Source organism: Balaenoptera physalus (genome assembly GCF_965194825.1).
Source record: "Balaenoptera physalus genome assembly, chromosome: 3".
Lineage (NCBI taxonomy): Eukaryota > Metazoa > Chordata > Mammalia > Artiodactyla > Balaenopteridae > Balaenoptera > Balaenoptera physalus.
Window position 1 is genome coordinate 11240701 of NC_138890.1, and position 24646 is coordinate 11265346.

The following is a 24646-nucleotide window of genomic DNA, read 5'->3' on the forward strand; positions in this document are numbered from 1 at the left end:
CCTGTGTCACCAGGTTAAAAACAGAAACGGGTCGGGCCTTTTTTTTTTTTTTTTTCCTTTGAGAAAATCCTAGACCCAAATAAGGCGAGGGCTGTGGGGAGGCCGGTGAGCTGGCCAAGTCCTCCTGAGCAAGCAAGCAAGTGGCGGCTGGCCCAGCCGGCCTGAGCTTGGGCCTCCTCCAAGACTCGCCCCGCAGCAGGGCGGCACACCCCGGGGAGCCTATAAGACCCTCTCCACCGCCCTCGCCGCTCACTCGATCCCGCAGCCAAAGCCCTAGCCGCAGCCCTTCCTGCGCCTACGCCCCCCACTGCCCAGCCATGGAGGCCATCAAGAAGAAGATGCAGATGCTGAAGCTGGACAAGGAGAATGCCATCGACCGGGCCGAGCAGGCGGAGTCGGATAAGAAAGCTGCTGAGGAGAAGTGCAAGCAGGTGACGGACGTGCCTCTGCTGGGCTGCGCCGGGCAGCCCAGCACCCTCTCTGAGCTGGCGAGATTCTGGGGCCGACGGTGGGGGTCTGGGAAATCTTGGTACTCAGAGGTTGGGGGAGAGACAGGGGGTGATGATCTGGCTGAGAAAGAGTGATGCTTTGTCTTCCCTGGAGGGGTCCCTGGGCTGGGAGAGAGGGGGCCAACTGGACCCACTCCCAGCAAAGCCAGTGGGAGCAAAGCGAATGAGGGAGAGAGAGACTAAGAAGGCGTGTGAGAAAGAGAGGGGTGTTTGTGTGGGCTGGTTGTGTGTGTGCACATGTGAGGGTGTGCGGATGTGTGTTGGGGTGAAGGTATCAGTGTTGGGGGGCATCCTAGAGGGGGTGGTTTGGGGATGCTGTGTGTGTGAAAGGTATTTGTGTGTGTCTGAGCATTTGTGTGTCCACATGTGTTGCGTGTGTGTTTCAGCTCTCTGGAGGGGTGAAGGTGACTAAGAATGTGTGTGCAGAGGGAAGCCTGCGCGCGCTATTGTTGGAAAGTGGGTGTGGAAGAGTGTGGCTATGTTTGTGAGTCTGCGTGTGTTGATGGTGGTATCAGCATGGGTTTGGGTGTATGGGGGAGAGGCTAGCTGTGTGTGTGCTTGCACAAAAGCTGACATGACATTAATGGAATGTGCGGGTGTCAGGGTGAGTGTGTGTGTGTGTGTGTGTGTGTGTGTGTTAAGGTGACTGTGTGTTTGGGCTGGCGTGTGTGCGCGTGTGTCAGGGTATGTGTGTGCCTGTTGGGGTATCTGTGTGAGTGTGGGTGACCCGGTGCCCGTGTCAGGGCACACTCAGGTGTGACTGTGCGTGACAGCCCAAGGAGAGTGGCCAAGTGTGGGTGCATGGTGGGGCCGGCTGTGACCGACTGCAGGGGCAGCTGAGTGAGGTGCTGGGGGCTGGGGTGGGTAGAGATTTGAGGGTGAACCTGACAATCTCAATGTGTCTCTATGTATCTGGGGAGCCCTTGCTGTGAGCCTGGCAGGGGAAGGCGGGGGTACCTGTGGAAGGCAGAGGCCCCGGACCCAGAGCTTTGGGGACAAGGTTCCCAGGAGGCCCGGGCAACCAGGACACATCAGAGAGCTAATGGAAGTGTCCTGGGCTGGGCAGTCCCAAGGCCGTGGCTTGGGACAGAGCAGAAGTCAGTTGTCTGTGTCTGGGTGGCCAGAGCCGCCAGTGAGAGGAGGGAAGGGGGTCCTGAGCCCTCCCACAGTGCCCTGCCCCACACGGCTCATCTGAACCCTTGGGGTCAAGTGCCAAGCCCTCAGGAGCATCAGGGTCTCGAATAAGCCCCAGGAGGCGCTTAGGACGGTGCCACCAAGTGCCCAGCCCTGCCCATCCCCGTCGTCAGGCCAGCTCAGCAGGTAACAGTGCAGGCTCTGAGCTCAGGCTGGCCTTGTTCATAGCTTAGTCACTGAGCAACCTGGAGCAAACACCTTCACCTCTCTGTGCCTCGGTGGCTACATGTGTGAAATGGGGAAGTGAAAGTGGTGCCTCCCTCACCACCATGGGAGGACGAGGGGTGACTAGGCAGGTGGAGCCCTTGGCCTGGTACCCGGCACAGTGTAAGCACTCAATAAACTCAGGATTCTTTCCTGCCCTGCCCTACCTCCCCTTTGGGCCTCCCCATCCCCCAGTGCCCCGGGGCTGCCCTAGGCGCCTGTGACACATCCGCACAGGACAGCCCCACCCCAGTTCTCCCTGCCACATACTCTCCTCCTCCCTCCCTGGCAAACACAAACACCCATCCTGGGCTGGCCCTGAGCTGCCGGCTTCCATCCATCATTTAGCCCTTACCAAGAGGGGCTTAGCTAGGAATTCAGAAAAAAGCAATTTTATGGCTCTAATTTGCACTAAGGTGTGAGTGACTGATAAAGCACACTCTACCAAGGCGCACACAAGTTCAAAAGGGAAGGCTCCTCAAAGCGTCCAGCCAGCTGCATGGCCAAGGAGGCAGGGACAGGTTCTCTGGTCTCCAGCTGGATTTTCATTCTGTTCTTTTTTTTTTTTCCACAAAGCTGCCCACTGGGGTGGACTTGTGCTCAAATCCAGGCCAGATCATCTTCTAGCTCTGTAACTCAGGGCACATTGCTGCCCCTCTCTGAGCCCTCAGTGCTCTTATCTGAGAAATGGGGGCAAACAATGCCTTCTGATGGCAGGGCACCCCAAGATTCCAGAGGTCCAAAGCAGAAGCCTGAGCCCCATAGAGCAGATGGCCAGTGCTGCCTGGGACAAAGGCAGGAGGTCGTGAAAGACTCAACTTATCTGGACTGCCTTGTGCTTCAGGAGGCCAGAGAGCATGGGTCCTAGGCCAGCCTGACCCTCAGGGAACCTGCAGCAAAGTCCCAATTCCAAGCCCTCTCTCTCCAGTATGGGAATGGGACCAGGAGGCCCAGCCTGCCCACTTCCTGCCCACTCCCCTCCCAGGGCAGTGACATCCGCCCCAACTGGCCTTTGACCCCACATCCTGCCTCAGCCCTGCCCAAAAGCCCCATTTGCAGGGACTACGGTACGCAGCCCATGACCCTCCTGGCCAAAGTTTTACAGGCAGGGAAACTGAGGCCCCGAGAAGGAAGCGACTTGAGGGAGACCTTGCAGAGTCAGTGCAAGGCTCAGCCCCCCGGCAAGGCACCACGCACCCGTACACACTTTGTGTGTGGAATTCGGACAGAGGGAAAGGAGCCCGATCTGTGTCGATTTTATTTATTTTTCAGACCCAGCTCCAACCACTGAGGGGTTTGCAGTTGTGTCATTGATTCATTCTGCAAACTTCCCCCGGGGTTCTGTGGTGAACATCAGGCCCAGTCCCATACTGGGTGATGCTGGAGCCCAGAGTGACCTCAGCCCCAGGCCTGTCTCGCAAGGAGCCCCAGGCTGGGGGAGACAGAGCCAAACATGGAGGGACACCCCCTGCCTCAGGGGTCAGGGTTGGGCGAGAGGGTGGGACAGGGACTGGGGGCCCAGGGCAGCAGTGCAGGCCACCCAGGGGAGGGGGCTGGGTGTGGAGGGTCAGTGGGAGGAGGGCGTGATGGGCAGTGGGCACAGTATAGCCTACCAGTCAAGCAAATCAGTTTTGGAATCAGTCTGACAAGGGTTCCAATGCCCTACCCGTATGGCGTTGGGCAGGTCCCTTTCTTGTTTAGGGACTCAGTTTACCCTTCTGTGACACGAGGCTTCAGTGGGACGGTACTTGTAATGTGCCTGGCACATTCTAACTGCTTCATAGGCCTCTGCCTACCTTATTACAGTCCCTACTCCTTGTTGTCCAAACATTGCCAGAAAAAGTCGTCAGAAACAATCTCGACACCCAAATGAGCCCAGTGCTGCAGAACCTGCCCTCACTTTTTCATGTTAAAAGAGCATTGTGCCTGGCACACAGTTGGCACCTAGGAAATGTCGTACCACACAGATCTGGAAGGAAGTCAGGTGGACGCTGGGTCAGGCTGACCTGTCTTTAAGGAAACTGGCTTATTTTCTCAGTGAACGTGGAAGTTCAAAAGCAGCTGCCAGGGCACTCAGAGACCACCACGTCAAGGCTTCCATTTTGCAGATGAGGAGACTGAGGCCAGAAAAGGGGACGGGGTCATACAGCTGGGATTTGGAGTCAGGCTCTCGGGCTCCTTGCCTAGAGGTCAAGTCAGGGTTGGTGGACCCTGTCTTAGGCCGGAGCTGCAGCCACCCTCCTCCTGCTCTGATTCCCCCACCCTCTTTTCCATTCCCCAGCTCAGCGGTAGGACACTCCGTAGCCCTGGAAGTGGGAGGCTGAGTGGGAGGTTGGGATAGCAGCCCTTTTAAGAATTTGCACACACGCATGCATGCACGCACACACACACACACAGAACCTGGCACATTTTGCACATTGTCTCAGGAGTGAACATGAGCAAGTCAGGGAGGGATGCAGAAAAGCAGGCCTGTTATGAGGGCCTGTTCAGATGTGGGTTCCAATCCTGTTCTGTGTGATCCATGGAAAGTCACTCCACCTCTCTGGGCTTCCTGCTGTGAGGAGGATGCAGGGCCCATGGGGGCTGCCTGCCCACCTTGGGAGCATGAACAGGACCAGGGGTCAAACCACCTGAGACATAAAGTCAGATCAAAGCCTGATCTGGACTGACCGCCCCAGCCCAGAGTTACTGCAGGGGAGGGAGGCGCACAGAGGGAGGGAGGGAGGGTGACAGAGAAAGCTTTCTGAGCTGACCCTTGACTGGTGTGGTGGGGGGTGATGGAGAGGTGAAGGGGTCTGTGGTTTTTACCCCATAGACCTGACCTTCTCAAACTGGGGGTGCCAGGAGGGTGGCAAGACTCTTGGGATAAACAAAAGAGGACTGAAAATGTGGGGAATGCAGGGGACACTTTTATTAAAACGAACACAAGCCAGATTGCAAGAATTTAAAAGATTTAACCTGAGCCTTCCAAGAAAGTGATCTTTAAGGAGTAGCTCTCTTCTAGTAAGCCCCCAAAGTCCAGGAGTGGGGGGCGGGGGCGGGAATTGAGCCTGTCAACCCTTCAGGGTATTTTGTGAGAACCACTCTCTTGGGCAATAGGGAACCATGGCAGGTTCTAGACAGAGGGAGGGTAAACATACTTAGGAAGCTCCTCTGTCTGCCAGTGTTGGGAAGGCTGAGGGCAGGGGGATGGTCCAGGCCCAGAGTATGAGACTCCCCTGCAAAATTGAACGCGTGTTTGTAGGAGACGTGTCGGGACTTGTTTCCCAAAAGCTGTGATCCATTCTGCAAGAGTATTGGGGGGCTCCAAAAAAGATAAGCACAGCTGGTCCCAGGATAAGGAAAGGATGTGAAAGTCATATTAACAGGTATGAGTGGTGCGTTTATTGAGTGATGCGTGACATTGTTATCCCTGTTTTACAGATGAGGAAACCTGTACTCCTATGAATGCGGGGGACGCCCCTGCGCCGCAGGGACGTGGCCCCCAGGCTGATGCGTCCCCCTATCTGTCCCCAGGTAGAGGAGGAGCTGACGCAGCTCCAGAAGAAGCTGAAGGGGACGGAGGATGAGCTGGACAAATACTCCGAGGACCTGAAGGACGCGCAGGAGAAGCTGGAGCTGACGGAGAAGAAAGCCTCCGACGTACGTGCCCAGTAATGGGGGCGCCCGCGGCAGGGCCGGACAGGAGCCCCGGGGCCGGGCGGGCGGGAAGCGCTGGAGGAAGAGGAGGAGGAGGAAGAGGAAGAGGAGAAGGCGGTGCCTCCCAGCGCTTTCTCCAAATAAGTCCCGAAAGGGGGCACTTTCCAGCAGCTGCGGCCAGCGGTGCCGACGTCAGGCCCTCCCCCAGCGGTGCTGACGTCGGCTGCCCGGCCGGGTGACCTCATCGCCCCGACAGCGGCCGGGCCGGGGGCGGGGAGAGGCGGGGGCGGCCCTGGCGCAGGCAAAGGCTCTAGGGCCGGGGTGCGGCTGCTGCAGCTCTCGCCAGAGCCGAGCCGAGACGAGCGCCCGCCGCTGCCCGCCGCCCGCTGCCCGCTGCGTGCGCCTCCGCGCCATGGCTGGCCTCAACTCCCTGGAGGCGGTGAAACGCAAGATCCAGGCCCTGCAGCAGCAGGCGGATGAGGCGGAGGACCGCGCGCAGGGCCTGCAGCGGGAGCTGGACGGCGAGCGCGAGCGGCGAGAGAAAGTGAGAGCCTGCGCGCCGGCTCCTGCACCCCCGGCCGCGGCGCGCCCTCCTTTCTTCCCTTATCCCGGCGCCGCCCGCTTCCCGCGCTCCCTGCCCGCCTGCCGCTGTCGCCCCCCTCCATTATCGCCCCCATTATCCCACCTTTGCACCCTCGGGCCCCGGCGCTCCCGATCGCGGACCCGCAACCTGGGACCCTCTGCTGAGACCCATTCCTCCATCGCCATCCTCCTTCCCTGGCCTGGGACGGGGGAGGGGGCGCCGCATCCGGGTCGGGCGGGGCCGGCCGAGCGGGAAATGGGGGGATGGGACGGAGGGGGGGGGTGTACGCGATCCTGGAGTGGGGAGAGGGGGTAGGGGGCACCCTGCTGTCTTCCGACTCGCCGCTGGCGCCGGGGTCCGGGCGGGGGAGGGCGGGGAGCAGCTACTCCACCTAGGAGCGGGAAGTGAGAGTGAAAACGTTGAGCTTCCATTGTCTGGGGTTGGACAGGCCAAAACCGGGAGTGGAGCTGGCGTCGCACTTTCTCGCCTCTTCCGAGGTTTCCCGGTTCCTGCCGAACTTTCCCAGCTGTTCCCAGGGGCGCGGCGGCGACGTGTCTGCTCCAGACAGGGAGCGGAAGTTCAGTCCCGAGCCGCCGGCCTTTCTCTCCCCAGCTGGTCCCTGCGGGAACGCGGGCCGCGGAACCCGCCTTCCTATAGAAGACCCTTGGAATGTTAGCACTGGGCCCCCGACCCAAGATCGTTTTGTGTGCGGCCGCTGCAAGTTGCGGGGCTTGAGGCGGATAATGGGGGCTGAATGAGGAGGGGGCCTCACCGCCCTCTCTCCGTCCCCTGATTGCCACTTGGGACGGGACGGGTGGTGGCCACCAGTGGGACTGGAGAGAGATCTGTATTCCAATCCCATCTCATACCACTTGGTGTACTTAACTGCTAGGAGCGTGTCTCCATCTATAAAGTAGCGATGACAATAATGCTGACCCCAAGGATAGTGGGGAGGGTCTCAGGAGTAAAACCTCCCTGCATGGCAACTGGCACACAGTACGAGCTCTATTCCTGGACTTTTTTCTCCCCTCGTTCTACCCCTAGAGGAGCTCACAGCCTAGTGGGGAGGCAAGGGGAGTCAGACAAATAAGGCTGATTAACATTGCGGGCGGGGTGTGTCTGCGTTCTGCTATGGGAGCATGACAGAAGCAGACAACCAGTGGGGTGGGCTTCAAAATGGAGGTTGAGCAGTCTTATAGAATAAATAAGAGTCTTCCGGGACAAGAGACTGTGCAAAGACTCAGAGGAAAGAAAGTTGGGGGAGAGGGTGGAAGCCCGGGGTCCCTGAAAGCTGGAGTGCTGGGACTCAGGGTGGGAACCCCAAAAGTGGAAAAAGAGCCCAACTAGATGGAACTGCCATGTGTACTGACAGGTCTGGGGAAGAGGCCCCCAGACTGTTTCCTCGCTGGCCAGAGTCAAAGCGTTTAATCCTGTAAGGGCTGGTCTGGCGTGAAGAGGCCTCAGCAACCTGGTGTAAGCCTCCAACAGTAGCCAGTTTGGCCTCTTTCGCACACGTAACCGGCATAACCCTCCCTCTGATCTCATCCCAAGTCATCTCTGGAGGACAATTACTTCTGCTTAAAAATGGCCCTCAGCTGTGAGCCAAGACTTAGGAGTGGGACAGTCCAGTATGGGAGGAGACATGTTTTTGGAAAGTTTCGAACTTCTTAAAAAGTTCACTTTTCAAAGCACGCTCCTCTTGATCAGAAAAGGGGAAAAGCCTTAAGAAGTTTCCTGGGCAAAAGGAATTGAGCCCAGGGGGGAAGGGGGGGGCCACCTTTTTCAGTCTCTTGTAGAGAAAGCCAAGAGCCGGCGTGTGGCAGACTTCTGGGTCTGCCTCCCGACAGCTGGTTTCGTTTAGATTTTTGTGTGATTAACCGACATCTTCCTGTTCCTTTGCCACATGTATCTAGCAAGCCTCTTTTACCTTATAAGGGAAATCCTTTGTAGCATGTAGAAGCTTTGATTGCAGGAAGGGGTGGAACCAAAAATGACTAGCAGTGACTAGCAGTTTTTCAAAAATACATATGTATGTATGTATGTACATATATGAATGTATCTCAGAACTGTTTCGATTCCAGATAGTTGAAAATGTGCCAAAAGCTTGGTCGTCAGGATTCAGAATCCCCCACGTAAAGAGGCGCTCTTTTTTTTTTTTTTTTTAAAGACTACTCATGAATCAAGCACCTCTGCATGATCTAAAACGTCAGTTCCTTGACTACTTATGGGTATGAGGTTTCTTTTTGGGGTGACAAAACGTTTGGAATTAGATAATGGTGTTGGTTGCACAATTTTGTGAGTGTACTAAAAAAACGTGGGGTGGGGGGGGGAGTCAATTCCTGCCCCAGTTGCTGAAAGAGTTAAGATTCATATAATTTAAAAAGAATACAAAGCACCCACTCATTGGAAGGAGTGGGTGACATTTCTTAAAATGGTTCATCAGTGGTGTAAATGGATTCCCCAAACTGATGTTTCAGAGGAAGTTGCGATCAGAAACACCTGTGGGAGCTTCTGCTGCCTCTGCTGCTAGGACTCTGGAGCTAAGAAAAGTTTCCTGACTCTGTGCTTTTCAGCAACTCTGGCCTCATTCGATTACTCCACTGATGTTTACAGCCTTCCCCAATTCGGAGATTCTTTATTTATCTTGTTATGAAGAAGCCAGGGTAGCTTGATATTTCTCCCGTCGGTTGAGCTCCATTTTACCAATTCTCAATATTCCTAAGTGTGTGGCCTCGAAGCCCCCCCCCAGGACTCAGAGCACAGGTTCGGCAAGGGAAGAACCCTGGACTGGGGCTCAAGAAGCCGTTTCCTACCAGCCCTGTGACACTGAACCAAACTACTTCACCTCACTGGATCTCTCAGTTTCCCCAGCTGTAAAATGGGTGAGATATGTGGGGATTAAATGAGGTGAAACCATGGCAGTAAGAGCTGCACTTTGTGGGACTTCCCAAATGCCAGGTGCAATGCCATACCCTTCCTTTATAGTCCCCACAGAGGAGTGAGGCAAGCAGGCCCTGGGATAGGGATAGGGAGACTCAGAGCAAGCCGTGAAACGACCTGCCCAATGCCACATGGCTATAAACTGGCAGAGCGGGGATTCTGACCTAGCACATTGCGATCCTGGAGTTCTTGCTTTTATGCACGCCACCATATTACCTTCCTTGTAGGTGAAAACACCTTGAAAAGCCACTAACAACATTCTGACATCTCTCCCATGCCTTTCTTTCCTTTCCTTTCTTGTATCTTTTTGTCCCAGCATCTCTCAGCCAGGCTTGGTTAAGGATGGCGTTCCAACTGGGCTGCCCCCAGCCTCCCTCCCAACTGTATGGCCAACATGTAACTGAGGCGTCCAGATTCTTGCATTTGTCTTGCCATTCAGGTGGCTGGGAGCAGACCTTATATGACAGGGTGAGCCGGTCACTGGTGGCCTTGCTCTCTAGAAATACCATGGAGAGGCCAGCACCGTCCTCTTGGAACGTACCGCTTACTAATCTCTCTCTCCTGTATTGACTTGACAGACTGTCCTATTGTGGTGGATGTTTGCTGACATTTGGGGGAAAGATCATGCGGAAAATTCACATTCTCCAGATGAGACAGAGTGTGAATTCCTTATCACCTGGATTCCTGGGTGGGCTTTGGCAGGGGAAGCGGGTTAGCTGGGGGAAAGGGCACTGTGTGAGTGGAGGGCTCTTGCTGCTAGCTGACCTGTTTCCTTCTTAACCTGGCTGCACCTCTGACCTCCCTAGGCTGAAGGTGATGTGGCAGCTCTCAATCGACGCATCCAGCTCGTTGAGGAGGAGTTGGACAGGGCTCAGGAACGACTGGCCACCGCCCTGCAGAAGCTGGAGGAGGCAGAAAAGGCTGCAGATGAGAGTGAGAGGTAAGGACGCTTTGAACCCAGTGGCATTAGCGTTTGCTTCTGGGAAACGGGGATCGTGTTGTAGAGCGGACCTCCCAGAGCCGGGGTGAGAGTAAATGAGATCACACGGACATGCACGTGTGCACATACGTACAAATGCATATGGTTTGTACGTAGGTGCAACGCCTTGTAAACCATCATGCTGTATGTAGAGGCATTTGATGTGGTGGTTCCAAAGGAAAACTAACAACAGGCAGAAGAAGGCAAAAAATGGGCACATATAAGATTGCAACTGCAACTGTCATTGGCAATCAGTTTGCAGAGCGCTGCTTCTCACATTCTCCCTGAAAGTCCCTGTGCATCTCGTCATCAGTGTTCTCAAGACATCAGTTTCCAGGGTGATGTGAGAAGGCGGGGGATGAAAATTTGGAATGGGCCATCTACATAGATGATCGTTAGCAGTGCTTCAGGCTTTGGGCTACTGGACAGCTGTATGTCAGGGACATGCACAAACCAGTCCCATTAATATATTTGCCACTGACAGAGCTACGCTGCCTCCAGAAGGGTACTGTGTCCTCCGGAGTGGGCAAGTTCTCTGGCATGCCTTGGCGCAGGCTCTGGAGGACTGAGGGCAGATTGTGTAATTCACAGAAGCAGCTGTCTCTGTGTGGTGGTAAATGGGTTCCTTGTGTGGTCATGGTGTGGGCTGGCCCATTGGTCCTCGTGTATCTGCCACATCACCACAACAGAATTCTCACCGGACCCATCCACCATGGTTTTCTGGTATATACTCCTCCCAAGGGTTCATTCCCGATTGTACTGTTGTGACCATACACTGGAGATGCAGAACCAACTGGGGAATCTTGGAGATTGACTTTTTGAGTTGCCCAAGTGGGAAATTTCTTCCCGTGCAGTGGAATAGCCCTACCCAGGGCACAGATCCCTGCTTCAGCCACTTAATAGAGGGAGAGGGTGGCAGCTCAGGGCAGTCACAAGGAAGTGTGAAGGATCCAGTCACAAGTTGCTCATGGCTGTGCCTGGGGCCTAGATTAGCTGCTACCCTTGTTCACAGTCAGACCAGCCTGGCCAGATGTCTCACTTCTGTGACCTCCCCAAGGCAAACCAAGAGAGCCTGGGAAGGCCCCTCACTTACTGGTATCACGTTACCAGAGGCCTTTGATGGCAACCCTGTTAGAGACTGCTGTTTAGGTAGAAAGAATTTTATACTTGGGAGATGGAGAATCTAGATTTAAGTCCTTCCACTGCCGTTTACTATGTGGCCTTGGACAAGTCACTGTGATCTCTCCACTACTGCAGAGGGTTTTCCAAGCTTGATGATCTTGAGGATTGGTACAGACATGGAGAGTGTTTTGATAGTCAGCTGAGAATGGTAGTGATAGTCCGAATGAAAGTATTTATTAGAAGTATATGGTGGGGGTGGGGGTGGTGTGATGAATTGGGAGATTGGGATTGACATATATACACTAATATGTATTAAATGGATAATCAATAAGAACCTGCTGTATAAAAAAATTAAATGATTCAAAAATTCAACAACAAAAAAAGAAGTATATGGTCCTCTGCTGTGGGCAGGCACGACACACATCGATACATTATCCTGCACTGGCCTCTTCTTTGGAAGTATCTGATCTTACCTTGTCCACCCCAAGCAGTGCAGGCTAGAGTGAGCTCCATTTCACGGTCAAAAGTTGTAGGAGACTACCAGCCGTTCCCAGGACGCTGTCCTTTCCAAAGTGGACTTAAGTTCAGTATCAACTTCAGTTCAGGCCTTCCTCACCCATCACCCTGTGGGTACCTGCCTCTTACCTGGTCTTCCCACTGCAGTCCATCCATCATTCTGGTTTCCACTCACTCCTGCTTTTGAAACCCTGCTGTGGTTCCACGTCCCCTTGGCATAAAACACTTGTGTGTGACTCAAGCAGCCTATGGTCCAGCCACCCTGACCTCCCTGCCATATTCTTTCATTCCTCTGGGGCTTTCTTGTACAGCTCTGTCTCACTGAAGAATACCTTTCTCCTTCTTGTTCATTTGTGGACTCTCTTCTGGAAAGTGCCTCGTCACACACACACACACACACACACACACACACACACACACACACACACACACACACACACACACACACACACACACACACACACACACACACACACACACACACACACACACACACACACACACACACACACACACACACACCCCTTCGCTGCAGCAGAATTCATCATTCCAACAGCCAAGCTGGGCCCAGACCTCCGATCACATCGTGGTAACTGCTGGCGTACAAGTCCCCCTTGTTACTAGTCAGTGAGAGACTCTGTAGGATGGGAGCATGGACTCTGGAGCCACATCACCAGAGTTTGAATCCCAGCTCTGCCACTTACTGGCTGTGTAACCTTAAGCAAGTTACTTGCTTAACTGAGCCTCTCTATGCCTCAGTTTCTTCCTCCGTGAAATGGGGATAATGTACCTACTTTGGGGGCGGGGGTTGTGAAGTTTGAGGCACTTAGTGCCTGGCATTTGGCAAAGATGAAGTGAATGTGAGCAGCCCTACAATTTCCTGTTTGGAGTATGGTTCTTGGTAGATGTCAGAGAAGTGTTTAGATGAGCAGATGCATGGAGGTGTGTGATGAGGCGGTAATGTATGGAAGTAATGACGAGGTTTGCTCCTTGCAGAGGAATGAAGGTGATAGAAAACCGGGCAATGAAAGATGAGGAGAAGATGGAGATTCAGGAGATGCAGCTCAAAGAGGCCAAGCACATTGCTGAGGAGGCTGACCGCAAATACGAGGAGGTGAGTGGGGGTGAGTGGGGCTGGTAGATGGCAGCAGCAGGAAGTGGGGAGGAAATGGATCTGTGATAGGGAGAACCCTGGGGCCGCCTAAAGGAAGTTCTTGGTCAGCTCAGCTGTCCTTCTGTGTCCACATCTGTTTTCCTAAGACAGCCACTTGGCTAGGAAACCATATCTTCCACGATGCCAAAAGTCCTGGGAAATTCTGTGACACTCAGACAAGTGGGGACTTAGACTTAATGGGGAAACCAAGTGATCAGATCCCTTTTTTGTCCTGCAGCTTGGTGTTAGGCTAAAATGGGGAATTGTGGTCCCCAGTCGTGGGTCTTCAGACCATGAAAGCTCAGTTGCTCCTTCTGCCTGCCCTCATGGTCCCATCTCTTCCTTCACTTCCCGGGGCCTGAGGGAGAGAATTTAGATTTTCTCCGGGACTGTCTGGGTCGGAGCAGCAGCAGAAAGCCCCACGTTGCAGATGGTCTGGGCGTGGCCTTGCTGTCTGCACGGGGGAGGGCATCGAACTAGACGTGGCTCTTAGGGCTCAGTCTTGGTTGATCCTTCCTATCTCTGCAGGTAGCTCGTAAGTTGGTCATCCTGGAGGGCGAGCTGGAGAGGGCGGAGGAGCGTGCCGAGGTGTCTGAACTGTGAGTGGCAGAGCAAGGCTGAGTGGCGCCCAGCTCAGCTCCGGGGCAGGGGTGGAGCTGGGAGGGAGTCGGTTGTGTTGGGAATGGATACCGGCCAGGGCCTCTGGCCAAGTGGACGGGCATCTGAGACTCGTTGCTCAGTGCCTCCTCTTTGCCTCCATGGCTGACAAAGAATGATGGGCGACTGTTTGTTCTTACTGCCCTGGGCAGTGCTGCCCACGTGTTGACTCTTCCCACAAAGGTATTGGGAAAGATGAGTGAGACAGGCAGTAGCAGAGAAGCCCAGAAGTCCCATTTTCCCAGAGAGGATCCTTCAGGAGGCTGTGCCTTCTTAAGGGAACACTGAGGGCAGGGTGCTATGTCGGTGTTTAAATGCCTTGTTCTTGATGTCATTGTTTGATTGGGACACATTCCTGGGGGGAAAGGTGAGAAGCTTGACCAGAATCCCCACAAGCTCCCCACCAGAAAACCAAAAAGCCTCCCCCCTCGGACTTGGGTGAGGAATCCAGCTCCCCGGAGCATTCCTGCTGTGCTGAGAGAGATCTGGTTTCGAAAATCCGCTCCAAGCTTGCGTCCTGGAGTGTCCGGTGTAAACTCTGATTGCTCCCAGCCTCCATCTCATTCTTAAACACCTTCCGGAGTCAGCCTCATCAATCATAGATTTCACAAGTCCCTGTTGCCTCAGACTTGGCAGGAGCCCAGGAGTGCTTTACAAACCTTCCAAATACTCCTCAGCCTGCCGCGCCTTTGCCTGGCATGATAGTGTTTTGATAAACACACAGCGCTGTGTCTCAGAAAAACCCATTAACATTTTTCCCCCCGCATTCCTTCTGGGGGCCCCTGGAAGTGCGATTCCTCCTTTTGAAAACTTCTTTTAGAGGAATTGCCTGATGTAAGATAAGACACAAAAATCCCTTGTCTTTGGGCAGAAAATGTGGTGACCTGGAAGAAGAACTCAAGAATGTCACTAACAACCTGAAGTCGCTAGAGGCTGCATCCGAAAAGGTTGGTGGTTGGCTTGAGCTGGAGGGTGATTTGCCGGACTTTCTTCTTTTCTTCCCCCAACGTACGCAGGAGCGTGCTAGCGTATCAGGGATCTGACCTGTATTTGCTAACAGTAGCTTTGGTGCCCAGCAGCCAGGTTTTTCCCCTACAAAGAGAGGTGTCCCATGGCTAGATTTCCCCCTTTTAAGATGGGGTCTTAGCACCATCTTTTATCTCTACCTCCCAGAAGGTGGAGATGGAATGAGATTGGGACCTGGTCAGGCGCCTCTTAGGGAGATCTGAGCATCATCACATAAATACAGAGCCTACAGAGCCTCACTCTCAACTGAATCCCTGGGTTCCTCCAGAAATACTTTCTAGAAGGTCGAGCGGCAATCAAAGGTGGAATTGGGCTTTTTTAGTTGAAACAGTCCCCAAAGCGGTCATTACAGGAGAGAGCATTAGGAGCAACGTACACGCTCTTCCATGGCCTTCTTCCCACCCCCCGCCAACCCCTGCGGCTGAGTTCTGCATCCTCATCTCTTCCCCATTCTCCCTCCTCCTACTCCCGTCCAGTTGCATTGAACTTCAGTTTCACAAACATTCCATGTTGGTCACCTTCAATGCTTTGAACCTGCTGTCCACTCAGCCCGGGGTGGCCTTCCCTTTGCTCTCTGCTTGGCAACCCCCTATTCATCCTTTAGGCCCCTGCATGAGAGGCCCTCCCTGATTGCTCATCTAGATTAGGTGTTTCTCAGCTGTGTAGCCCCACCTACTTGTTTTCCTATCGTGATGGTTGATCACATTTATCATAATTAATTGCATGCCTTCCTTGCCAGATTGTAGGTTTTAAGGACAGGGACTATGTCTTGTTTAGAGCTGTGTCATTAGTCCTAGCGTTGTGCCTGGCGTATATCTCATACTAGGATAGTTGGTGAATAAATGCAGACCACACGTGTATGCCAGATGCTGCCCTGGTCACGGGGAGAGATGCTACAGTGATGGTACGGCTTCTGCTCTTGAAGATCTCGAAGTCTAGCTGAGTAGAGGGGTTGATAAAGTAACAAAGTGCTGTGGGGCTTCAACAGAGGGACTTCACAAAGTTGGGAAAGGTGTCACGAGGAGGTGACGTTAGAAAAGACCGTAGAGCGGGATGCTGGCCAGGAGCTCAAATTCCAGTCGGGTTCCAGTCATGGCTTGTCACTTCGTAGCCATGTGACCCTAGACAAATTAGCTAACCTCTCTGTTACTCTTTACTCTTCTGTAAATTGGGATTGATGATATCTAGCAACATAGCAGGCAGTTAATGAAGGTTCACTACTATTCATCTGAGTCGAGCCCTGAAAGACAAACATAACTTCTGACAGATAGTAATGAGGAATGGAACATTCCATGCTGGGGGGCCCAGTCGTAGTCAAGGGCTGGAGACCAGAGAATACTCAGAATAGGGTTAGGAAGTGGCCAGCACCTTGGGGAAGCTGGTGGGAAGTGGGGTTGGAAACATAGGTTAGGCCAGCTGCTGTGGAGGGCCTTGAGTAGCCTATTTCCATTCAGTCATCTGCACCATCTTCATCACATGTGTATCCTGAGTTATCAGCTCAGATCTTGAGATCAATAGCATCCCAGAGGGATCTCCCCCAGATTCTCTGAGTTTTGCACCCATTTCTTCTGCCTGGGAAGGTGCCTGTCTCCATTTCTTAGGCAGGTTCATAGCTTCAAGCACACACTTTTCTCCGAGGAACAGGGAACATGCATTCTTCTGTGCTTTTTTCCCTTCCTTTTTTAAAAGCAGTGTTTTGGTCTCTCCCACAGTATTCTGAAAAGGAGGATAAATATGAAGAAGAAATTAAACTTCTGTCTGACAAACTGAAAGAGGTGCGTGTGATTTCCACCCAACTAGTTCAGGTTTCTCCTGCAGCTGGTCTTAAAGCAGTCATAGTGACTCCTTTCTTCTGCCCTAGGCTGAGACCCGTGCCGAATTTGCAGAGAGAACAGTTGCAAAACTGGAAAAGACAATTGATGACCTGGAAGGTATGAAATTACCATATAATTATGTTTGCTCTGCCTCCCTCTACACGACACGTCCCCAGACAGTTGGGGGGAATCTGGAAAGGCTGATTTGGGCTTTGTCCACTTTAGGATAGCGAAGTGCAGAGTGATGTCACATGTGGAAGTCTGGAGCCCTGGAATGGAACAGTGCAAATCAAATTCAGACTAGGGTCGCCATTTTTCAAGAACTAAAATATTTCTGCTTAATTAGCTCCACATGTGAGTATAGAGACCCAAATATGGCTGATTCAAGTCTTTAGAATTTCCTTTAATTTGCTCATTTCTGACACGCCTTGCATTTTTTAAATGCCTTGCATTTTTACAGAAGCTCTCTCCCAGAGAGTGCAAAGCTTATCACAGTATGAGAAAATGGAAATTCAGAGACCGTGGAGACCTGAATTAAGACTCCAGTCTGTGAGTCTGGTGCCCACATATCCCAGAATTTCTTGAAGAGTTCCATCTTTAAAAAAAATTGTCCCATGTTCTTCATGAAATAACCCAGAAATTCCAGAATCTTGGGGTTCAAACGAAATCTCCCAAACTGCCTGTCCCACCCAGAAAGGGTACAGAACTCATTCCTCAGACCATGTGTCCCAGTGTTTGATTTAGGAAGTGAGGTTTCCATATAAGGGAAAATGCCCCATTCCAAAGTATAGCCTTTGGACTGGATGATATCATTGAAAGTCAGAAATAACCTGGGGTGGGAGACTGGTGGGGAGAAGCTCTAGCCATTTCTCGTCACCACTCTTTTTAAAGGTTCATTATGGCTAACCCCCTGCAGAACTTCACACCACTTAGAAATCACTCCATAGATCTTTTGTTTTCTCTTTTGTGTTACACAGGACACAACTTTCTCCTAGTTCATGCTTTGTTTTCTCACTTTTTTTTTCTCCCTCTCGTTGCTCATGTGTGGCACTCCATTCCGACCCTCGCGTTCTGTACCCTGTACCTCTTCTTCTGAACTCTCTCCCTGGGGACCTCCGCCCTCTAGACGAGCTATATGCTCAGAAGCTCAAGTACAAAGCTATCAGCGAGGAGCTGGACCATGCTCTCAACGACATGACCTCTCTCTAAGAGGCGGCTGGGGTGCTGCCCTCTGTCCTAGCAATACTGAAGTCTGCCTTCTCACTGTGGTGCCTATACTCCTGTGGGCTTCTAGAAGCTAGAAGCTCCAGTTTCCTGCCTCCTGGTTCGACCTTTCAAGCCTTCTTCTGCTGTGTCTGTGACTGTGTGACCGAAATAAAGGCAGGCGGTCCTCACCTTCATGCCCTCTCATTTTCATTTTCTCCACTTGCCGCTTTTGAGCCGTAGCTATGAGGCCCTTGACCATGATTGCAACCAAAAGTGAGTGGTTCAGATGAAGAGCTCGTTTCAAAGAGAAAATTATGCCCACATGATTCTTTTCTGACAATGTGAAAACAAATGCCAACTTGGCCTGGCCTCTCAAATGTATTAGCTAACTGTATCTGCATGCCAATAGCAGTTCTTCTTTAAATAGAAATTATGTTGACTGGAGACTCAGCCAACCTCTTGAGCAGCTTAACAGAGTCAGCAGAACTTGCAAACACCAGCAGGCTTATCGCTAAAAAGAGGCTACCTTTGGATGGGGCTTCATCTGTGGATTCAAATAGCGGCAATGGCATTTTGGTCTCCTTAGTCCTCCTTTTCTCATGTTTTCTCTGTGATGTACTCGGAGAGTGGTGCCTGGGGTTCCCTATGTCTTCACTGTTCACGGAACACCTCTCCAGCTCCCAGTCCTGGGAGGCAGTTCACCAGTGAAGCTCACCTCTACACCCTGCCCTTAGAAAACAACTATACAAGGGATTAAAGGGCATCCCATTAACAGGGCAAGGGAATGGAGGCTGCTGGAATGCCAAACAAAGGAAGTGAGGTGACTCTTTCCTGAGTTCCAAACGAAGTTGCCTGAGATGCTAACATCTATCTCCCCTCATACTTGAGTTAACTAGAACCAGGAACCTTGGTTTAGTGAGAGCTCATAAAGTTTGCGTGTGGGTGCTAAAAGGTCACACCTATGGTGACCAAAAGCTCATCGGTTTTCCCAAGAGAATCCAAATTTTAAATAGTCTGTCTGGTTCTCCCCTGCACCCCACCGCTGCCACCACCTTAAATTGTCCCAGAAACACTGACATTTTGATGTCCAAGCCGTCTTCCAGGCTGCCCCCTGAACCTGAAAATGGCATGAAAAGCTCCAGTTAGATCATTAATTTTTGGTCACTATAGCTTGTTATTCCTCATCCAGTAATTTTTTATTTAGGTGGGAACCTCTGTCACAATTCTTTAGATTCAGTCCTCCAAAATACATCTTCCCTAAACTACCCATGCCCTTCCACCTCCAACCTTTCTCTGTTCCTAACTGCTGTCCACCCTGAACTTCTGCATAAACCACTCCCCTCACATATTGCTATACATATGCCCCTGGAAAGATTAAACTGTGTAGGGGTAGGTGTTTTTTGTTTGCTCTCTCTGCATATCTGTTCCTGGGATTTTTCCAGACATATGTAGCCTCCACCCTTTGAAATCACTGCAGCCCTGTCTATCCAGTCATTCTGCATAACTAAGCACCTAGGTGGAATTTCATTTAGCGATTAGGGCTGTGGAGATCTACTTCTACCTGTTGACAGCGTGGGGGCCTGTCACATTCTCAAGGGCAATTAACACTATAGGGGAAAGTTAGTCTCAGACCTAATGACAAAGTAGATGCCAGGGAATCCAAGTGGCAAGGTGTGAAGTGAGGTCGGGATTTGGAGTTGGGAAACCTGGGTTTACATTCCAGCTCTACCATTTTAGCTGTGCAACCCTGAACAAGCTGCTTAGCTTTTTTGCAAAAACAAAAGTGATAGCTCAGTTGCTGAGGATTAAATGAGGTAATGGAGAAATTGGTTCACACATAGTAGGCCCTCAGTTACTTCTGTTAATCCAGACTGGACAGGCCCAAGTAACTGTCCTCTGAGAGAATCCTCCCAGATCATAGTCACTAGATTAGATTTTTTTTAAAGTGCCACATCAAATGAAAGGTTCAGTAGTTTTAGTTGAAAGGCTGCCATCTTTCGCAGTCATTTTTATTCTTTCTGAAGATTTCCAAGCTGATCATATCACATTTTATGAGGCATTTTGCTTTCCTCTGGTATTTTAATAAGTCTTGGCCCTAGTCCTTATCAGCCATCACTCATTGCAAACCAGTTCTCTCTCATGCTCTGTCATGCACAGCCCTAGATGGCATCTTAGATTTTTGGGGTTTTTTTTTTTTTTTTTTTTTATTTGTCTCATCAGCTCAATTACTTAATAATGTACCTATAGTCTGGCTTAAATTTCAATCATGTTGCATTTACCTGCAGTTTGACTACACTGCTATGGACACATAGAAACAATAACACAATTATGCCTGGAATTTAAACAGCCATTCCCAGAAGCTCCAAAGGAAAGATGGGTTATAGGATTATCTTTCCCTACCATAAGCTCAAGGATTAATTAACCAGCACTAGGGAGAAAATGTATTAAGTCATCCGTATCTTAGACTAAAATCTGTGTAGCATTTCATAAGTTCTGAAGCATTTCTCATTTGTTCCTCATAATAACCCCCATGCCACACAATGGTATTATTATCCCCATTTGATAGATGGGGAAACTGAGACCTAGAAAGGTTAAATGGCTTACTTCATTGGGCCAACTGGGACTTAAATCCAGGTGTTCTGACTCTAGGATTGCCAGATTTATCATATTAAAATATAGGACACCCAGTTAAATTTGAATATCAGATAGGCAATGAATAAATTTTTAGCATAAGTACATCTCAAGCAACATTTGGGATACACTTGTGTTAAAAAATTTATTCGTTGTTTACCTGAAATTCAAATTTAACTGAGCACCTGTATTTTATTTTGCAACCCTATCCGGCTCCCAAACCTGGCATTTAGTGTCTACTAGTCCCTGGTGTTCTGCTATAATTAAAATGCAGAGTACTTTCTCTGCTCTTTCACTCTGGCAATATGGAGTTTAGAAACCTTTTTTTTTTTTTTTTACCTTTAACAAAGATGCTTATTAATTTATTTTTCCCTCATTCTTAATTCTCACCAGAAAAGCTTGCCCAGGCCAAAGAAGAGAATGTGGGCTTACATCAGACACTGGATCAGACACTAAACGAACTAAACTGTATATAACCAAAACAGAAGAGTCTTGTTCCAAAAGAAACTCCAGAGCTCCGTGTCTTTCTCTTCTCTTGTAAGAAGTTTCTTTTGTTATTGCCTCTTCGCTTTGCTGGAAATGTCAAGCAAATTATGAACACATGACCAAATATTTTGTATCAGAGAAGCTTTGAGCACCAGTTAAATCTATTCCTTCCTTTTCCCAAATGGCACCAGCTTTTTCAGCTCTATTTTTATCCTTAAATTGCATTTATTCCTAAGGTAGGCAGGGTATTTCATATTGAGCATACTCTCTTAAGACTGAGGGCATTTGGCTCCTGGGAGAATAGACAACCTCACACTTTCAAAACACAGATTCCGATATCTAGTCATGGGTCAATTTAAAAGGTTGAAGAATATCCACCATCGGTCACACTATAGGAGGCCAGGGACCGTCACATTAAAATCGGTGGGGATTTTCCATCCAGAGCAAAACAGGGGGGTGGGGGTGGGATTACTATGGGAAGTCATAAACCAGAGAGGTTAACCTAATCATCCTGGCTCTTTTCCACACTCCACCGTGCAGAACAAACATCCTCTGAGCAGTCAGCATGAGAATGCTTGGAAAAGAGCCATAATAATTACCCAAATGTTTTCAGAATAGATCCTTGATATGCTCTTCTATATGCTTCTTTCACTCTAAAGTTGTTCTCTGAGGAGCTGATGTCTTATTCCAATAATGACCCATGCTTATCTGCTCCGATAGGAGGCCATCCACTCAGCAGGAATGAATGTTGTAGAATTCAGTCCTGTTCAGAGAAGCCGTATCAAAAACACTGCTAGCATCAATAGTTGAGTAAGACTGTTTTTCTATAAACAAATATTGGGCAGAATGGCCCTCTCTGACAGCAAAGTAATTGGCCCAACTTCATCTCCTCTATACTCCAGGGACTGGCAAATTGGAGATTTACTTATCTGGAATTTTAATTCCTTCTTCAGGACAAAGTTAATCAAAGACCAAGAAACTCCTGATTAAACTGGATATGGAGTATTTTGTAGGCAGGGCTGCACATTTTGTCTTTGTTATATTTCTGCTTTCTCAGTTAACATCTCAGAGCTGAAACATTCCACATTCCCCAGCAGTGTGGGAGCCAACTCAAGTTTACAATTCTGACTAAAAATCACCCTGCTTCTAGCTTATCCAAATCCTCTGCCCCTCACTCCTATTTATTAAGCATCACACTACCCAGGAGATACACTAGGAAACTGTGCAACTGAATAAAACCCACACTTTTCATTTAGATTCTTGCAACTGTATCATATGTAATAGTATCACTTTTTCTACATTTTGGTCAAATAAATTTTTACATAAACTACAATTTGTGTGAATTTTAGAGTGTGTGGGGACATACACAGCATTATGGTTTGACAAATGTAAATGGGATAGAAAGGAAAGATAACTGTACCAAGAACTCAGCAAATGTTATTTATTTGCTGTCTACCATGACTGCCTGATATAAGGATTATGATCTCTATATTACAGGTGAGAGCTCTTTGCCTTAGTAACTCAAAGCTCCTGTCCTTTGTTATTCCCAATCCTGCCTGAGCCAGACTAAAAGAATGTGAAAGATTTTAATAGACAAGATAGGAGCAGGAAAGATGGTCCCTATCACTTGAGTCAGGAAAGCACAAGGCCTGCCTGGATAAGGTTTCCTCTGTGTGACATATATAAAGGAAAGAAGTAGGAAAGCTGGAAGGTAGGCGGGGTCCACATTGATGAGAGCCTGAACTGAATTTGGTCCGGAGTGGAGAGCCACTGATCAATAATCAATAAATAAAAGAGGGCTTCCCTGGTGGCGCAGTGGTTGAGACTCTGCCTGCCAATGCCGGGGACACGGGTTCGAGCCCAGGTCTGGGAAGATCCCACATGCCGCGGAGCAACTGGGCCCGTGAGTCACAACTACTGAGCCTGCACGTCTGGAGCCTGTGCCCCGCAACAAGAGAGGCCGCGACAGTGAAAGGCCCACGCACCGCGATGAAGAGTGGCCCCCGCTTGCTGCAACTAGAGAAAGCCCTCGCACAGAAACGAAGACCCAACACAGCCAAAAATGAATAAATTTTTAAAGAAAGAAAGAAAGAAAGAAAGAAAAGAAATAAATTAGGAAAATCCACTTAGCATTCATTGCCAGGAAGGACTAGAGTGGGGGCAGACTAGAGGCAGGAAGATCAGTTAGAAAGGTATTTCAGTTCATCCAGGACAGTGCTTGCCAGATTGGAATAAGAAGAAGTGATCTGAAGGAAAGTAATCTTTAGACTTGGCTTACTGGATGGCAGGAACTTAAAGAAGAAAGTGTCAAAGGTGACTGCAGTTTCACTACCTGAATTGCTTTGAGATCTGCCTTAAGATCTGATCTTGGGGAAGGGGATTAGGGAATCAAAAAGAAATGAAAGCCTTTAAGACACGAATGCAGTATGCAAACAATTTTTTTGTTACCAAGTACAATTAAAAACATTTCCTTCGTTTTAATTCAACATTTAGCTGACACTGTGAGCTTGTTTAGGTGGTAGAGGCAGGGAATGTCGATGAATGAAGTATAATGCCCTCCTCTAAGTGCCCTGCCACTGCTAGATTGAAGTTCCTCCTCTCCCTCCTCCCCACCCCCTTGGGCTGTAATCTCATCTCAGTATACTGTTTTAGTCATCCTGGTGCCTCAGCACCTATTATAAGTATTTAACGTTTGTTAAACTGACATGTCTCAGCTCTTGGGGAGTTCCCAATCCCATGAAGGGTGGGTGGAACAAAAGGTGAGGTTAGGACCAGATTGTGAGGAATATATCCTGCCAATAGACCATGGATGGATATTGGATAAATGTTTTAGACTAAGCTCACTGCAGGGTGGAATCTGGATTAGAGAATGATCAGGGAGAGCAGTGGAGAGATGTGATGATCCAACGGGCAAAAGAAATAGAAGAGCAAGGGACTTCCCTGGTGGTGCAGTGCTTAAGAATCTGCCTGCCAAGGCAGGGGACACGGGTTTGATCCCTGGTCCGGGAAGATCTCACATGCCACAGACCAACTAAGCCCGTGTGCCACAACTACTGAGCCCACGTGCCACAACTACTGAGCCTGCGCTCTAGAGCCCACGAGTCACAACTACTGAGCCCGCATGCCACAACTACTGAAGCCCGCGTGCCTAGAGCCCGTGCTCCACAACAAGAGAAGCCACCGCAATGAGAAGCCCATGCACCTCAAGAAAGAGTAGCCCCTGCTCGCTCCAACTAGAGAAAGCCCGCGCAGCAACAAAGACCCAATACAGATGAAAATAAAATTAATTAATTTTTTTAAAAAAACAGAAAAGCAAGGTTTAAGGGGTATTTAGAACATCCTTAAAAACCAGGCTGTGAGGGATGAAAGAAAAGTATGGTGGCTTAGGTCTCACTCAGAAAAGTAATTCAAGACAAGCTAGTGTGAGTACAAGACGACAAGTTCAGTTGTGGACATGATGAGTTTGAAGCATCTTTGACAGATCCAAAGGTAGATGCCCAGGAAGTAGTTGGGACATGGAGGGATGGCTGGGCTATGGGTTCTCTGAGAATCACCAGCATGGAGACAGTAGGAGCCAAGAAGTGAATACGATCACCCCGGAAGCAAGAACAGACATAGAAAGAACCATGAGGAACACCAAGCAAACCCCCCCCCCAAAAGACTGCAATGGAATCTGAGAAGCAGCACCCAATAGGTAATAAAAGAAACAGGCAAATAAAACGGGAAGGGTACCAGGCTTCCCTGGTGGCGCAGTGGTTGAGAGTCTGCCTGCCAATGCAGGGGACACGGGTTCGAGCCCTGGTCTGGGACGATCCCACATGCCGCGGAGCAACTGGGCCCGTGAGCCACAACTACTGAGCCTGCGCGTCTGGAGCCTGTGCTCCGCAACAAGAGAGGCCGCGATAGTGAGAGGCCCGCGCACCGCGATGAAGAGTGGCCCCTGCTCGCCGCAACTAGGGAAAGCCCTCGCACAGAAACGAAGACCCA

At 50.3% G+C, this 24646-nt stretch overlaps 1 protein-coding gene across 2 annotated transcripts; it reads left to right on the top strand.

The window, feature by feature from the left end:
* Positions 1-242: 242 nt before the first annotated feature.
* Positions 243-21992, top strand: TPM4 (tropomyosin 4). 2 transcript variants are annotated; one of them, XM_082455287.1, is made up of 9 exons: positions 243-431; positions 5424-5549; positions 9876-10009; positions 12683-12800; positions 13368-13438; positions 14368-14443; positions 16235-16297; positions 16384-16453; positions 20567-21992. In XM_082455287.1, exons 1-9 carry the CDS (start codon positions 318-320, stop codon positions 20647-20649), a joined length of 855 nt encoding a protein of 284 aa, XP_082311413.1. In that variant the 5' UTR covers positions 243-317; the 3' UTR covers positions 20650-21992. The 2 variants fall into 2 exon arrangements, with proteins under 2 accessions (XP_082311413.1, XP_082311414.1); XM_082455288.1 differs by lacking the exons at positions 243-431; positions 5424-5549 and adding an exon at positions 5818-6090.
* The last annotated feature ends 2654 nt before the right edge of the window (positions 21993-24646 follow it).

Bases quoted from the DNA above. Each gene is read 5' to 3' on its own strand.
- TPM4 (XM_082455287.1), top strand. From the start codon at position 318: ATGGAGGCCATCAAGAAGAAGATGCAGATGCTGAAGCTGGACAAGGAG. The intron at 16,298-16,383 runs GTGCGTGTGATT...CTTCTGCCCTAG, and splicing joins TGTCTGACAAACTGAAAGAG to GCTGAGACCCGTGCCGAATT. The intron at 16,454-20,566 runs GTATGAAATTAC...AATTCTCACCAG, and splicing joins GACAATTGATGACCTGGAAG to AAAAGCTTGCCCAGGCCAAA.